The following is a 17,643-nucleotide window of genomic DNA, read 5'->3' on the forward strand; positions in this document are numbered from 1 at the left end:
CAGTGGCTGCTACACCTTAGGGTACCGTCTCACTAAACGACGTATCAGCGATTCCGACCACGATACGACCTGGTCAGGATCGCTGGTACGTCGCTACAGGGTCGCTAGTGAGCTGTCAAACAGTCAGATCTTCCCAATGACCAGCGACCAGCCATCAGCGACTCGTGTAATGATGCTGCTCTTGGTAACCAGGGTAAATATCGGGTAACTAAGCAAAGTGCTTTGCTTGGTTACCCGATATTTACCCTGGTTACCAGCGTACACCGCTTACAGGCTGCCAGCACTGGCTCCCTGTATACGTAGCTAGGGTACACATCGGGTTACTAAGCAAAGCGTTTTGCTTAGTTACCCGCTATTTTCTCTGGTTACCAGCGTACGCTGCTTACACAGTCGGTGCTCGTTGGTCTCCCGCAGTCAAACACGCCGATATGTGCTGCACAGCGGGAGACCAAAGAGCAAAAAATGAACCAAAACAGTGTGTAACGATCAGCGATTTCACAGCAGGGGCCAGGTCGCTGCTTAGTGTCCCACATAGCGAGATCGCTGATGAGGTCACTGGTGCGTCACAAAACATGTGACTCAGCAGCGATCTCGCTAGAAGTACCCCTTACAGAGGACCTGATAGCAGGTATATACTGGCCGATCCCCAGGTAGCGTATACCAGACACTGGCTGCAGGATCTCAGCCACATATGTATAACACTGAAGCAAAAAAGATAGTATAAAAGCCACATGGGTGACTGCTAGCTGGTAAGGTTGTTCCCAGAGGCATCTCTCCGCCCACTGTCAATGACTGACCGGTCTCTCCCTGTACACATACATAGGAGGAGGCTTGTCACTCAAGGGGCCGGCATGTGAAGAAGCCGCTGAGGACCTGTCTATAAGGTCGGAGTTCCACTTGCATATAACTCGTGCGAGTCTCACATTGCATCACCCGGCACGGCCGGACGCCCTCCTAACAGGAGCGTCTCAGCTGCATAGAAATACATACAGCCGACCTGCTCCTGTCAGGAGAGTGTGCGCAGTGCCGGGTGATGCGAAGAGAGACTCGAGCGAGTCATACACAAGTGGAACCGTACCCTAACTAGTCTCCTGTGTACCTCGGTCCTCGGCAGCTTTTAAAGTTCCAGAGTCAAAAATACCCGACTGAAATCAGGCAGCCAGAGCCTGGTACATGCTGTACGGTCCAGGGGCAGCATACATCAGCTGTCAGATTCCTGTAAAAGGAGCCAACAAGTGCAGGTCTGCTCAATGTTTACATCCAGTGTACACCAGAAGTGAATCCAGTGGATCAGTGGCCTCAAACACCGAACACCCCCAACAATCAGATATGATATAGCCAGACATCCCCTCTAAAAGAACTGATTATTCAGGAAAGAGCATTCCTAACACTATGTTCACACAGGGCTTTTTCTGAGCAAAACCTGATCTTATGGCAGGAAATCTCCTTTGAGTCATCTGCGTTTTTTACTGGCGTTTTTTCTACAAACTGGGTTGTATCAATGAAAAAACACTGCAAAGAATTGACATGCTCATTCTTTGAAATCTGCAGCAAAAATGAGGTATTTGACAAAACAGTAAAGGCCCCTTTACACACTGAGACTTTCTAGCGATCCCACCAGCGATCCCAACCTGACCGGGATCGCTACAAAGTCTCTGGTGAGTCGCTGGTGAGCTGTCAAACAGGCAGACCTGGCCAACGACGCAACAGCGATCCGGACCTGCAGAACGACCTAGCTAGTCATTGGGGACGTTCTAAAGCAGTTTTTTTAAATGGAAGTCGCTAACGAAGTCGCTGTAAAGGCCCCTTTACACACTGAGACTTTCTAGCGATCATGCTGCACAGCGGGAAACAAAGGACCAAAGAATGGTCCTGAGAGATGTGTAGTGATCAGCAACCTCACAGCAGGGGCCAGGTCGCCATTACGTCACAAAACCGGTGACGTTACAGCGATGTCGTTTGCGATGTTGCAGTGTGTAAAGGGGCCTTAAGGAAAAAATCTGCAGGTGAGTGTGTGTGCATGAGATTTCAGAAATCTCATAGACTTTGCTGGGACTGTAAAAGCAGCTTTTTATTAGCATGGATTTGCCTAAAACCAAGGCAAATCTGCAGCTAAAAAATGCAGCAAAAACGTACCAAAAAAGCCCTGTGTGAACATACTGTAAGGCTATGTGCGCACGTTGCGTATTTGCATGCAATTACGCTGCGATCTGCACCGCAGAGTAACTGCATGCGTCCTGCGTCCCCTGCATAATCTATGAAGATTATGCAGGAGACGTGCGCACGTGGCATATTAGAGTGCAGCGCTTCAGCTGCTGCCCGAACCACGCGTTCTAAGAAGTGACATGTCACTTCTTTTGTGTGCTCTGCATGCAGCCCCTGCTCTGTCTATGGGAGGGGCTGCACTCAGAGCGCATGGAATCAGCTTTTTTTTTTTCATTACAGACTCTTTCTGCAGCGATTTGAAGCGCCCGTGTGCTGTTCAAATCGCTGCAGAAATGTCTGCAGGGACAGAACGCAACGTGCGCACATAGCCTAAAGGTGGTGTCACACACAGCGATGACGACAACGACGTCGCTGCTACGTCACCATTTTCTGTGACGTTGCAGCGACGTCCCGTCGCTGTCGCTGTGTGTGACATCCAGCAACGACCTGGCCCCTGCTGTGAGGTTGTTGCTCGTTGCTGAATGTCCTGCTTCATTTTTTCGTCGTCACTCTCCCGCTGTGACGCACACATCGCTGTGTGTGACAGCGAGAGAGTGACGAAATGAAGCGAGCAGGGAGCAGGAGCCGGCGTCTGGCATCTGCAGAAAGCTGTAACCAAGGTAAACATCGGGTAACCAAGGGAAGACCTTTCCCTGGTTACCCGATATTTACCTTCGTTACCAGCCTCCGCCGCTCTTGCTGCTAGTGCCGGCTCCTGCTCTGTGCACATGTGGCTGCAGTACACATCGGGTAATTAACCCTATGTGTACTGTAGCTAGGAGAGCAAGGAGCCAGCGCTAAGCAGTGTGCGCGGCTCCCTGCTCTCTTCACATGTAGCGACGTTATGATCGCTGCTGCGTCGCTGTGTTTGACAGCTAAGCAGCGATCATAACAGCGACTTACAAGGTCACTGTTACGTCACAGAAAATAGTGACGTAACAGCGATGTCGTTGTCGCTGTCGCTATGTGTGAACCCAGCTTTAGGCTTGTTTCCCAATTATCAGTCTATCCAATCAGACCTCCAAGAGCTCAACAAACAAGTAAACGCTTCCCTGGATGACACTGTTTGTAAACGTGATTGAAAGTCATCATTCTCGGCATCACATTGCCCTGTATATATAAAAAAAACAAGAGCATGTGCTGGCAAGTACATCAATAGTCTATAAGCACAAGAACGATATCAGCAACCATTCCATATGCTAAGGGGTACTTCACACACAGTGAGATTGCTACTGAGATCGCTGCTGAGTCACGTTTTTTGTGACCTCATTAGCGATCTCGCTGTGTGTGACACTGAGCAGCGGTCTGGCCCCTGCTGTGAGATCGCTGCTCGTTACACACAGCCCTGGTTCGTTTTTTTATTGTTGCTCTCCCGCTGATAAGCGCACATCGCTGTGTGTGACAGCGAGAGAGCAACAATCCTGAATGTGCAGGGAGCAGGAGCCGGCATCTGACAGCCTGCCGTAAGCTGTAACCAAGGTAAACATCGGGTAACCAAGGTGGTTACCCGATATTTACCTTCGTTACCAGCCTCCGCAGCTCTCACGCTGCCAGTGCCGGCTCCTGCTCCCTGCACACGCTAAGTTAAGCGGTGTGAGCTGGTAACTAAGGTAAACATCGGGTAACCATACCCGATGTTTACCTTAGTTACCAGTGTCCGCAGCTTCCAGACGCCGGCTCCGTGCAAGCGCAGCGTCGCTTGCACGTCGCTGGGGTCTGGTCACTGGTCGCTGGTGAGATCTGCCTGTTTGACAGCTCACCAGCGACCATGTAGCGATGCAGCAGCGATCCTGACCAGGTCAGATCGCTGGTGGGATCGCTGCTGCGTCGCTAAAGTGTGACGGTACCCTTAAGTGCTTACAAACAATTGGTTAGGGCTGCAGCCATACGACAGTTTCTGATCTGCTCCTGGCTTGCTGTCTAGTGAGAAGTGCTTTGCAGTTGTGATGTGACTATTAAAAAATACTGTCAAATTGGAAAAGTCACAAAAAAGCAGCGCTCACAGGAAGAGCAGGCAGTAACAGTCATATAAGTGCAGGGACGGGCATTGTGGGGAGTCCGCCAGTCCTATCCCAGGGCAGAACAGTGGGAAGATGATAGATAGATAGATAGATAGATAGATAGATAGATAGATAGATAGATAGATACTATAAAAATAGATAGAGGGATAGATAGATACTATAAATAGATAGATACTATAAATAGATAGATTAGATAGATACTATAAATAGATAGATAGATACTATAAATGAAGGGAATTTTGTTTACTTACCGTAAATTCCTTTTCTTCTAGCTCCAATTGGGAGACCCAGACACTTGGGTGTATAGCTATGCCTCCGGAGGCCACACAAAGTATTACACTAAACGTGTAAAGCCCCTCCCCTTCTGCCTATACACCCCCCGTGCCTCACGGGCTCCTCAGTTTTGGTGCAAAAGCAAGAAGGAGGAAAAAAATTATAAATTGGTTTAAAGTAAATTCAATAATAATATTGAATATCGGAGAACTGAAACCATTCAACATGAACAACATGTGTACACAAAAAACAGGGGCGGGTGCTGGGTCTCCCAATTGGAGCTAGAAGAAAAGGAATTTACGGTAAGTAAACAAAATTCCCTTCTTCTTTGTCGCTCCTAATTGGGAGACCCAGACACTTGGGACGTCCAAAAGCAGTCCCTGGGTGGGTAAATAATACCTCATAATAGAGCCGTAAACGGCTCCGTCCTACAGGTGGGCAACCGCCGCCTGAAGGACTCGCCTACCTAGGCTGGCATCTGCCGCAGCATAGGTATGCACCTGATAGTGTTTCGTGAAAGTGTGCAGGCTCGACCAGGTAGCCGCCTGACACACCTGCTGAGCCGTAGCCTGGTGCCGCAAGGCCCAGGACGCTCCCACGGCCCTGGTAGAATGGGCCTTCAGCCCTGAGGGAACCGGAAGCCCCGAGGAACGATAAGCTTCGAGAATTGGTTCCTTAATCCACCGAGCCAGGGTTGATTTGGAAGCTTGTGTCCCTTTACGCTGGCCAGCGACAAGGACAAAGAGTGCATCCGAGCGGCGCAGGGGCGCCGTACGAGAAATGTAGAATCTGAGTGCTCTCACTAGATCTAACAAGTGCAAATCCTTTTCACATTGGTGAACTGGATGAGGACAAAAAGAGGGTAAGGAGATATCCTGATTGAGATGAAAAGGGGATACCACCTTAGGGAGAAATTCCGGAACCGGACGCAGAACCACCTTGTCCTGGTGAAACACCAGGAAAGGGGCTTTGCACGACAACGCTGCTAGCTCAGACACGCTCCGAAGTGAAGTGACTGCTACTAGGAAAACCACTTTCTGCGAAAGGCGTGAGTGAGAAATATCCCTCATTGGATCGAATGGTGGTTTCTGAAGAACCATCAGCACCCTGTTCAAATCCCAGGGTTCTAACGGACGCTTGTAAGGAGGGACGATGTGACAAACCCCCTGCAGGAACGTGCGTACCTGTGGAAGTCTGGCTAGGCGCTTCTGAAAAAACACAGATAGCGCAGAGACTTGTCCCTTAAGGGAGCCGAGCGACAAACCCTTTTCCAATCCGGATTGAAGGAAGGACAGAAAAGTGGGCAAGGTAAATGGCCAGGGAGAAAAACCCTGAGCAGAGCACCACGACAGGAAAATTTTCCACGTCCTGTGGTAGATCTTGGCGGACGTTGGTTTCCTAGCCTGTCTCATAGTGGCAATGACCTCTTGAGATAATCCTGAAGACGCTAGGATCCAGGACTCAATGGCCACACAGTCAGGTTGAGGGCCGCAGAATTCAGATGGAAAAACGGCCCTTGAGACAGCAAGTCTGGTCGGTCTGGTAGTGCCCACGGTTGACCGACCGTGAGATGCCACAGATCCGGGTACCACGACCTCCTCGGCCAGTCTGGAGCGACGAGGATGGCGCGGCGGCAGTCGGCCCTGATCTTGCGTAACACTCTGGGCAACAGTGCCAGAGGAGGAAACACATAAGGGAGTTGAAACTGCGACCAATCCTGAACTAAGGCGTCTGCCGCCAGAGCTCTGTGATCTTGAGACCGTGCCATGAATGTCGGGACCTTGTTGTTGTGCCGGGACGCCATTAGGTTGACGTCCGGCATGCCCCAGTCTGAGTCCAAGTACCCTGAGCCCTGTGGTGGAGAAAGACCGCTCCCCACCCTGACAGGCTCGCGTCCGTCGTGACCACTGCCCAGGATGGGGGCAGGAAGGATTTCCCCTTCGACAGAGAAGTGGGGAGAAGCCACCACTGAAGGGAAGCTTTGGCTGCCCGAGAAAGGGAGACGTTCCTGTCGAGGGACGTCGACTTCCTGTCCCATTTGCGGAGAATGTCCCATTGAAGTGGGCGCAGATGAAACTGCGCAAAAGGAACTGCCTCCATTGCTGCCACCATCTTCCCTAGGAAGTGCATGAGGCGCCTCAGGGGGTGTGACTGACCTTGAAGGAGAGATTGCACCCCTGTCTGTAGTGAACGCTGTTTGTTCAGCGGAAGCTTCACTATCGCTGAGAGAGTATGAAACTCCATGCCAAGATATGTCAGTGATTGGGCCGGTGTCAGATTTGACTTTGGAAAATTGATGATCCACCCGAAACTCTGGAGAGTGTCCAGAGCAATGTTCAGGCTGTGTTGGCATGCCCCTTGAGAGGGTGCCTTGACAAGTAGATCGTCTAAGTAAGGGATCACCGCGTGTCCCTGAGAGTGTAGGATTGCCACCACTGTTGCCATGACCTTGGTGAAGACCCGTGGGGCTGTCGCCAGGCCAAAAGGCAGTGCCACGAACTGTAGGTGTTCGTCCCCTATGGCGAAACGCAGGAAGCGCTGATGCTCTGGTGCAATCGGTACGTGGAGATAAGCATCTTTGATGTCGATTGATGCTAGGAAATCTCCTTGGGACATTGAGGCGATGACGGAGCGGAGCGATTCCATCCGGAACCGCCTGGTTCTCACATGCTTGTTGAGCAGTTTTAGGTCCAGAACGGGACGGAAGGATCTGTCCTTTTTTGGCACCACGAACAAGTTGGAGTAAAAACCGTGACCCCGTTGCTGAAGAGGAACAGGGATCACCACTCCTTCCGCCTTCAGGGTGCCCACCGCCTGCAGAAGAGCCTCGGCTCTGTCGGGGGGCGGAGATGTTCTGAAGAAACGCGTCGGAGGACGAGAGCCTAACTCTATCCTGTATCCTTGAGATAGAATGTCTCTCACCCATCGGTCTTTTACTTGTGGCAGCCAAGCGTCGCAAAAGCGGGAGAGCCTGCCACCGACCGAGGATGCGGTTTGAGGAGGCCGAGAGTCATGAGGAGGCCGCTTTGGGAGCGGTTCCTCTGGCGGTCTTTTTAGGACGTGCCTTAGACCGCCATGAATCGGAGTTCCTCTGATCTTTTTGAGGCCTTTTGGACGAGGAAAATTGAGACCTGCCCGCGGTCCGAAAGGACCGAAACCTCGATTGTACCTTCCGTGGTTGAGGTCTGTTTGGTTTGGACTGGGGTAAGGATGAATCCTTTCCCTTGGATTGTTTAATGATTTCATCCAATCGCTCACCAAACAAGCGGTCGCCAGACAATGGCAAACCGATTAAGAACTTTTTGGAAGCAGAGTCTGCCTTCCATTCACGTAGCCACATGGCCCTGCGGAGTACCACCGAATTGGCGGATGCCACCGCCGTACGGCTCGCAGAGTCCAGGATAGCATTAATGGCGTAGGACGCAAACGCCGACGCCTGAGTGGTTAAGGACACCACTTGCGGGGCAGATGTACGTGTTACTGCATTAATCTGCGCCTGACAAGCTGAAATAGCTTGGAGTGCCCATACGGCTGCAAATGCTGGAGCAAAAGACGCGCCGATAGCTTCATAGATGGATTTCAACCATAGTTCCATCTGTCTGTCAGTGGCATCTTTGAGTGAAGCCCCATCTTCCACTGCAACTGTGGATCTAGCCGCCAGTCTGGAGATTGGAGGATCCACCTTAGGATACTGAGTCCAGCCCTTGTCAACCTCGGGGGGGAAGGGATAACGTGTGTCCTTAAGGCGCTTGGAAAAACGCTTGTCTGGACAGTCTCGGTTTTTGTGGATTGCCTCTCTGAAGTCAGAGTGATCCAGAAACATATTTAATGTACGTTTGGGAAACCTGAAACGGAATTTCTCCTGAGAAGCAGACTCCTCAATTGGAGGAGCTGGGGGAGAAATATCCAACACCTGATTGATGGACGCTATAAGGTCATTCACTACTGCGTCACCTTCAGGTGTATCTAGGTTGAGAGCGGCTTCAGGATCAGAATCCTGATCTGATACCTCCGCTTCATCCTCCAGAGAGTCCCCCTGCTGGGACCCTGAACAGTGTGATGAAGTGGAGGGAATTTCCCAGCGACCCCGCTTGGGCGGCCTGGGACTGCGGTCCGTGTCAGAGACCTCACCCTGGGACCTATGGGTTACCCCAGGGGCACTTTGCTGTTCCAATTGAGGGGGACCAGGGGTCAAGGATTGGACAGTGCCCGGGGCCTGAATCACCGGTCTGAACTGCAATGCTTCCAGTATTTTAGCAGACCATTTATCCATACTCTCAGACAGTTTGTCAGCAAAGGCTGCAAACTCCGTCCCTGTCACCTGGACAGTGGTAGCAGGTGGTTCAACCTGGGCCACCAGTCGCAGAGGCTCCGGCTGAGTAAGTGCCACAGGGGCCGAGCATTGCACACAATGAGGGTCAGTGGAACCTGCCGGTAGTACAGCTGTACAAGAGGTACAGGTTGCAAAGTACGCCTGTGCTTTGGCACCCTTGCTTTTTGCTGATGACATGTTGTCTCCTCTGAGAACAATCCAGGAGGTTATATAGCCAAAAATCAACAGAGCGACCGTACAGTGCAAATGTATAGCCTATAAGCCTATATATATATATATATATATATATATACACACTTCGGTACTCAGTGGGGCCAGCACCACAAGTGCAGCTTACCGACCGCTCAGAGCGGTTGTGTGATCACCAGATTCCCTGCCTGGGTCTCCCTGTGTTGTCTCTCCTCTCCAGCGTCTGAATCGCTGACAGGAATGGCTGCCGGCGTTCTGTGGGGAGGAGGGGACCGTGGGCGTGCCCAAGAAAAGTGCGGGAATCTAGTGCCCCAGTGTACTGAGTGAGGAGGGAGGAGGATACTAATGTATGCTCCAGCCCTCAGCGCTGACGATCTGTGCAGCGTCCCGCCCTTCCCCTGACTGGCAGGCCTGTGGGCGGGAATATGCGACACTAGGCCGCAGAAGCCGGGGACTAAAGTTATAAGCGCGGCCGGCATATAAGCGCGGCCAGCGCGGTAGTCCCCGGCGCACTAACACACCCAGCAGTGCTGCAGTGTGTATGGCACAAGCGCTCCATGCGCGGTAGTCCCCGGCGCACTAACACACCCAGCAGAGCTGCAATGTGTATGGCACAAGCGCTCCATGCGCGGTAGTCCCCGGCGCACTAACACACCCAGCAGTGCTGTAATGTGTATGGCACCAGCGCTCCATGCGCGGTCCCCACGGGGACACAGAGTACCTCATAGTAGCAGGGCCTTGTCCCTGACGATACCCAGCTCCTATCCAGCAGATTCCCAGGGGCTGCGGAGGGAGCACGGTCCCCTGTGCCTGGAGACCGAACCAGATCCCACTTCACCCAGAGCCCATTAAGGGATGGGGAAGGAAAACAGCATGTGGCTCCTGCCTGTGTACCCGCAATGGGTACCTCAACCTTAACAACACCGCCGACAAAGTGGGGTGAGAAGGGAGCATGCTGGGGGCCCTGTTATGGGCCCTCTTTTCTTCCATCCGACCTAGTCAGCAGCTGCTGCTGACTAAGCTGTGGAGCTTATGCGTGGATGTCAGCCTCCTTCGCACAAAGCATAAAAACTGAGGAGCCCGTGAGGCACGGGGGGTGTATAGGCAGAAGGGGAGGGGCTTTACACGTTTAGTGTAATACTTTGTGTGGCCTCCGGAGGCATAGCTATACACCCAAGTGTCTGGGTCTCCCAATGGAGCGACAAAGAAAGATAGATACTATAAATAGATAGATACTATAAATAGATAGATAGATAGATACTATAAATAGATAGATACTATAGATAGATACTATAAATAGATAGATACTATAAATAGATAGATAGATAGATACTATAAATAGACAGATAGATAGATAGATAGATACTATAAATAGATAGATACTATAAATAGATAGATAGATAGATAGATAGATACTATAAATAGATAGATACTATAGATAGATACTATAAATAGATAGATACTATAAATAGATAGATAGATACTATAAATAGACAGATAGATAGATACTATAAATAGATAGATAGATAGATACTATAAATAGATACTATAAATAGATAGACAGATAGATAGATACTATAAATAGATAGATAGATACTATAAATAGACAGATAGATAGATACTATAAATAGATAGATAGATACTATAGATAGATACTATAAATAGATAGATAGATACTATAAATAGATAGACAGATAGATAGATACTATAAATAGATAGATATATACTATAAATAGATAGATAGATACTATAAATAGACAGATAGATACTATAAATAGATAGATAGATACTATAAATAGATAGATAGATAGATACTATAAATAGATAGATACTATAAATAGATAGATAGATAGATAGATAGATACTATAAATAGATAGACAGATAGATACTATAAAAATAAAGTGATGAAGTGGACTTCATCAAGCTTTATAAAGGCTGGTCACAGCCAAAATGTTGCCACGCCATATCTACATACATAATTGCCAGTTGCGGATGTAACCGTATCCCACAATGCACAGCAGCACTGTCAGTTGCGCAGCCGCAGTTCGCGCCCACATCATAGCCATGGTAACCAAGGTTAACAGTGCAGGCGGAACCCAAATTGTGGGCTGAGTAAGCACAATTCTGTTCCCAGTCTAACATTGTGCTACCCATACCACATGCAGGTATAATGAGGTGTTGGGGTTTTAAATTACACATTTGCGACGTCACGAAGCAGTATGGAGGCGTGGCCGGGTATGTCCGCCCTTGCCTGACATCGCTATGCCTTGAGAGATGTTGCTCCAAGTGACGAGACATGGCGGCACACAGCACACAAGGGAGACACCACATAGTGAACACAGCTCAAGAAACACAACACCAGATACCAATATACAGCACACAGCAAGGAAGAGACAGTGCACAGGGGTGAAAGAGGTCAAATGATGCAACACACACAATACACAAATGCAGAGGGATGACATACAACTGATATATTGGAAAGTGCAAACAGTGTGACACATGTCCACTGCTCCTGTCACACCACTGAGCATAGACAGATGTTCATCTCACTGTGCTCCCGATGCGATAGCATTGGGCCTATTTCTAGTGAGCTAATACAGTCCACTTTATTTGTGGAGTGCTGCCTCCTTTTTCGGGCCTAGATAGATAGATTAGTCAGGGCTACATACCCGCAGTCAGGGCAGAGGTGCTCTCCCAGCCAGACTGAGATCACTACCTTGGACAGGACCGCTCTCTCATTGCCGCTATAGTGCAGACTCTGGCTGCCAGGGTCACCAGGCATTACTACTCACACTGCCCAGCCCCGGGCGCCACTACTCACACTGCCCAGCCCCGGGCGCCACTACTCACACTGCCCAGCCCCGGGCGCCACTACTCACACTGCCCAGCCCCGGGCGCCACTACTCACACTGCCCAGCCTCGGGCGCCACTACTCACACTGCCCAGCCTCGGGCGCCACTACTCACACTGCCCAGCCCCGGGCGCCACTACTCACACTGCCCAGCCCCGGGCGCCACTACTCACACTGCCCAGCCTCGGGCGCCACTACTCACACTGCCCAGCCTCGGGCGCCACTACTCACACTGCCCAGCCCCGGGCTCCACTACTCACACTGCCCAGCCTCGGGCGCCACTACTCATACTGACCAACAGTGAGCAGCACTACTCACACTGCCCAACACTGAGCAGCACTACTCACACTGCCCAACACTGAGCAGCACTACTCACACTGCCCAACACTGAGCAGCACTACTCACACTGCCCAACACTGAGCAGCACTACTCACACTGCCCAGCACTGAGCAGCACTACTCACACTGCCCAGCACTACTCACACTGCCCAGCCCCGGGCACCACTACTCACACTGCCCAGCCCCGGGCACCACTACTCATACTGGCCAGCCTCGGGCGCCACTACCCACTACTCATACTGCCCAACACTGAGCAGCACTACTCACACTGCCCAACACTGAGCAGCACTACTCACACTGCCCAACACTGAGCAGCACTACTCACACTGCCCAGCCCCGGGCACCACTACTCACACTGCCCAGCCCCGAGCACCACTACTCATACTGGCCAGCCTCGGGCGCCACTACCCACTACTCATACTGCCCAACACTGAGCAGCACTACTCACACTGCCAACACTGAGCAGCACTACTCACACTGCCCAACACTGAGCAGCACTACTCACACTGCCCAACACTGAGCAGCACTACTCACACTGCCCAACACTGAGCAGCACTACTCACACTGCCCAACACTGAGCAGCACTACTCACACTGCCCAACACTGAGCAGCATACTCACACTGCCCAACACTGAGCAGCACTACTCACACTGCCCAGCACTGAGCAGCACTACTCACACTGCCCAGCACTACTCACACTGCCCAGCCTCGGGCGCCACTACTCACACTGCCCAGCCCCGGCGCCACTACTCATACTCACCAACCCTGAGCAGCACTATTCATACTGCCCAGCACTACTCACACTGAGCGGCACTACCTACACTGCCCGGCACTGAGCGGCACTACTCACACTGCCCAGCCCGGTCCAGCAGAACATCCACATCCACAACACATTTCGTCCATACGACATCAGATCGCGCCGCGCACAGTGTTGTGGGAATTGTAGGCCGCCAATGACGTGCTAGAACCCACGGTCCCGTCACCAACAAGCTTGTGCAGCTCTATAGTCGTCTCCGGGTAATGTGGGCCACTACTGATAACGTTTTACAACATTTCCCCAGTAAATGTAAGACCATGCAGAGCCCCTCACGTGAAGGTTCTGGGGGCAGCACTAACGCCGCAGAGAATGTGATATAATCCAGATAACAACTTCAATAACAGGGAACTTACTGTCATATCCATTCGCCCATCACCACAGCGAGCGGCACCGAGAGACTACAACTCCCGATACACCTTGCCAAAGTGGGCGGCATTTCCAGCCACAACTGCGCATGCGCGTCCACCTCCTCCGAGCCGTGGAGTTAGGTGATCCGGTGGAGATAAAATGGTAGGTGGGGGCTGGAGACAGGTTGTGTGTGGTGAGGGGCAGCAGTAAAGCCTGCTCAGGTTACGGAAGGGACAGTGAAGGGTGGGGCTGTGAGCTGGCGCCTACTGACCAGGGAAGGTCACTGGTGGAGCGGACACCTGGGGTGGGGGCGCTGTACACAAACAGCCTGCAGCCAGTCTGCACCGCGGCCGGACAGCGGGACGTACCATGTACGCCCGAGAGGGGTGTCCGCTGCGCACAGCGGCCGCACACGTGTGTAAACTTGTATGGAGTTGGTGACAGCGGGGGGAGTGAGGGGTGCTGGTATTTTGGAGCCGCCGGCAGCGCTCAGCTTTGCCTTATTTGGCCCGGCGGAGGTGTCGCTGTGACGGCGCAGGTTCCTCCAGGCCGGGGGAAGCGGGCGGTCAGGTAGGCGCCTGCAGGTGTTCGGCCGCCACTCGTGGTGCTCTCTGTTATCAGCCGCTGATTGCGGCCGAGGATACCGCTGCCACCCAGCCTACTGTGTGCACGGCGCTGACTGGAGAGCAGAGAGCGTCCCTCCTAACTAGGCTTGTGTTCCTGAGAGCTCCCTCTAGCTCTCCCAATTCTGTCGGCCGGGCCTGTCTTCTCACACACCCCCCTTTTCTGTCGCCGGGCCTGTCTTGTTCTCCCCCCCCCCCCCCCTTTTCTGTCGCCGGGCCTGTCTTGTTCTCACCCCCCCTCCCCCCTTTTCTGTCGCCGGGCCTGTCTTGTTCTCACCCCCCCCTCCCCCCCTTTTCTGTCGCCGGGCCCTGTCTTGTCTTCCCCCCCCCTTTTCTGTCGCCGGGCCTGTCTTGTTCTACCCCCCCCCCCCCTTTTCTGTCGCCGGGGCCTGTCTTGTTCTCCCCCCCCCCCCTTTTCTGTCGCCGGGCCTGTCTTGTTCTCCCCCCCCCCCCCCTTTCTGTCGCCGGCCTGTCTTGTTCTCACCCCCCCCTCCCCCCCTTTTCTGTCGCCGGCCTGTCTTGTTCTTCCCCCCCCCCCCCCCCCCCCTTTTCTGTCGCCGGGCCTGTCTTGTTCTCCCCCCCCCCCTTTTCTGTCGCCGGGCCTGTCTTGTTCTCCCCCCCCCCCCCCCCCCCCTTTTCTGTCGCCGGGCCTGTCTTGTTCTCACCCCCCCCCCCCTTTTCTGTCGCCGGGCCTGTCTTGTTCTCACCCCCCCCCCCCCCTTTTCTGTCGCCGGGCCTGTCTTGTTCTCCCCCCCCCCCCCCTTTTCTGTCGCCGGGCCTGTCTTGTTCTCCCCCCCCCCCCCCTTTTCTGTCGCCGGGCCTGTCTTGTTCTCACCCCCCCCGCCCCTTTTCTGTCGCCGGGCCTGTCTTGTTTTTTCTGTCGCCGGGCCTGTCTTGTTCTCACCCCCCCCCCCCCTTTTCTGTCGCCGGGCCTGTCTTGTTCTCACCCCCCCCCCCCCCTTTTCTGTCGCCGGGCCTGTCTTGTTCTCACCCCCCCCCCCCTTTTCTGTCGCCGGGCCTGTCTTGTTCTCACCCCCCCCCCCCCTTTTCTGTCGCCGGGCCTGTCTTGTTCTCACCCCCCCCCCCCCCCTTTTCTGTCGCCGGGCCTGTCTTGTTCTCACCCCCCCCGCCCCTTTTCTGTCGCCGGGCCTGTCTTGTTCTCACCCCCCCCGCCCCTTTTCTGTCGCCGGGCCTGTCTTGTTCTCACCCCCCCGCCCCTTTTCTGTCGCCGGGCCTGTCTTGTTCTCACCCCCCCCCGCCCCTTTTCTGTCGCCGGGCCTGTCTTGTTCTCACCCCCCCCGCCCCTTTTCTGTCGCCGGGCCTGTCTCGTCCCCCCCCCCCCTTTTCTGTCGCCGGGCCTGTCTTGTTCTCACCCCCCCCGCCCCTTTTCTGTCGCCGGGCCTGTCTCGTCCCCCCCCCCCCTTTTCTGTCGCCGGGCCTGTCTTGTCGTCCCCCCCCCCCCCCTTTTTTTCTGTCGCCGGGCCTGTCTTGTCCCCCCCCCCCCCCCCCCCCTTTTTTCTGTCGCCGGGCCTGTCTTGTTCTCACACCCCCTTTTTTCTGTTGCCGGGCCTGTCTTGTTCTCACACCCCCTTTTTTCTGGCGCCGCACCTGTCTTGTTCTTCCCCCTGTCCCTTTCCGCCCCTGTCTGGCTCTGCACTTGTCTTGTTCTCACCCCCCCTGTCCCTTTCTGGCGCAAGGCCTGTCTGGTTTCACCCCACCCCCTTTTGGAGTAGACACTGGACCTGGGGAGGGATCGGGTGTCTGATTCTGGAGGTCCTATAAGGCTTTCTCGCTCCACAGCCATATTAGCGCTTGCCCATCATGTATCGCTGGGAAAGCGGCGGTAAAATCCAGTTACGTGTAGGTGTATTGAACCCAATTAGCTGCTGAATGAGATGAGCTGTTTGTGCTGGAGACGCTAGGGGTTTTCCCTCCAGATTTCCTATTTCAAAATCAATTTGAAGCGCTTGCTCATGAGCCTACAACTCGGACGAGTGCAATCCTATAAAAAAAACAAAATTACACTCATACCAATGTTTTTTTAATGAAGCAGCACAGATCTGTATTTGCTTTTCTCTCTGTTCGGCATGCTGCGATTTTATTCTAAAATAAGTGTAGTGCAAGAAAAAAAAAAATCAGATGCCGAATGGACATTAGTGTGATGTTTAAAGGGAACCTGTCAGCAGAAATGTCCCCTAAAACCTAACAGATTCCCCCTCTGCAGCTCCTGGGCTCCATTCTATAAAGGTCCCTGTTATGATTGTGCCCACTTTCTGACCGAAAAAAAGTGTTTATAAAGTTGTACCTTTTTGGCTTCTGATTCTGTAAATCTGTCACGGGGGCGGGCAGCCTGATGGCCGTTATTCTGCCCCCTGGTCCTGTATGCCGCCCCCATCGCTGATTTCAATACTTCTGGACGCCGCCCACTGCTCCAGCCATCCCCGCGCATGCCCAGTGCCCATCTCTCGGGGATGAGCACTGTGCCCAGCGTCACCGCTGGTGACGTGCACGCAGGGTTAAGATTATGGGCAGTGCTGTGATGTTTATTCCTAAGCAACCGCCCATAATCTCGGGACCGCGCTTTCCCCCTCGGCCTGCTTCTTTCTGCGCAAGCGCGCTGCTGCTGACCTCACTTCGCCTCCTTCCCATCTTGCCCCGAGGCAGGAAGCAGAAGCAGGCCGAGGGGGAAAGCGCGGTCCCGCGATTATGGGCGGTTGCTTAGGAATAAACATCACAGCACCGCCCATAATCTTAACCCTGCGTGCACGTCACTAGCGGTGACGCTGGGCACAGTGCTCATCCCCGAGAGATGGGCACTGGGCATGCGCGGGGATGGCTGGAGCAGTGGGCGGCGTCCAGAAGTATTGAAATCAGCGATGGGGGCGGCATACAGGACCAGGGGGCAGAATAACGGCCATCAGGCAGCCCGCCCCCGTGACAGATTTACAGAATCAGAAGCCAAAAAGGTACAACTTTATAAACACTTTTTTTCGGTCAGAAAGTGGGCACAATCATAACAGGGACCTTTATAGAATGCAGCCCAGGAGCTGCAGAGGGGGAATCTGTTAGGTTTTAGGGGACATTTCTGCTGACAGGTTCCCTTTTAAGGATATGCTACAGCTCTATAAGATGGGAACTATAAATAGTCCTGTAAAAGATTAATGGCTGAGTAAAGACACTGCATACGGATGACGAGTGACAAAAAGTCCCTCCACTTTTCTAGGCAGAATTAAACTTTGTCTTTTTGGGTTTTTTTTGCGGGGGGGGGGATGTTAAATGTTTTTGCTACCCCAGCCTAAGGGCATCTGTCAGCTTGAATTTGTCCATGTGCTACTCTTTCAAATATAAATACAGCCATACCGTGACATGGTCAATTCGTTTTTTTTTCGTTACTGAAATTGGTGTTGCGATCAATATGCAAATGCGGCTGAATGCTCTCCACACATGGAAGGTCTTCCTCACACTTTGCGCTTCTTCCTGCCCAGCGCTGCCTTCTCCTAGTTTCCACACATGGAAGGTCTCCATGAGACTTTGCTCTCTAGCTCTTTTCCGTGCCCTGCGCTGCCTTCTCCTAGCTTCCACACATGGAAGGTCTTCTTCAGCCTTTGCACTTCTTCCTGCCCAGTGCTGCCTTTTCCTGTTTT

At 52.8% G+C, this 17,643-nt stretch overlaps 2 protein-coding genes across 5 annotated transcripts in view; one reads left to right on the forward strand and one right to left on the reverse strand.

The window, feature by feature from the left end:
- The window catches only part of SLC9D1 (solute carrier family 9 member D1), a 92,910-nt gene extending 79,460 nt beyond the window's left edge, over positions 1–13,450 (reverse strand). Inside the window, exon 1 of one of the 3 annotated variants that reach the window (XM_075336639.1) lies at positions 13,382–13,450. The gene's annotated coding sequence lies outside the window, so the exon portion shown is untranslated. Of the gene's footprint in view, positions 1–11,691; positions 13,105–13,381 lie in introns of those variants that run through there. The other 2 variants (XM_075336638.1, XM_075336640.1) reach the window with 2 other exon arrangements.
- The window catches only part of DCUN1D2 (defective in cullin neddylation 1 domain containing 2), a 62,700-nt gene continuing 58,493 nt past the window's right edge, over positions 13,437–17,643 (forward strand). Inside the window, exon 1 of one of the 2 annotated variants that reach the window (XM_075336641.1) lies at positions 13,437–13,538. In XM_075336641.1, coding sequence (XP_075192756.1) covers positions 13,536–13,538 — 3 coding nt within the window. In that variant the 5' untranslated portion in view covers positions 13,437–13,535. Of the gene's footprint in view, positions 13,539–13,867; positions 13,947–17,643 lie in introns of those variants that run through there. The other variant, XM_075336642.1, reaches the window with a different exon arrangement.

The sequence above is a fragment of the Anomaloglossus baeobatrachus genome, chromosome 2 (assembly GCF_048569485.1).
Source record: "Anomaloglossus baeobatrachus isolate aAnoBae1 chromosome 2, aAnoBae1.hap1, whole genome shotgun sequence".
Classification (NCBI taxonomy): domain Eukaryota; kingdom Metazoa; phylum Chordata; class Amphibia; order Anura; family Aromobatidae; genus Anomaloglossus; species Anomaloglossus baeobatrachus.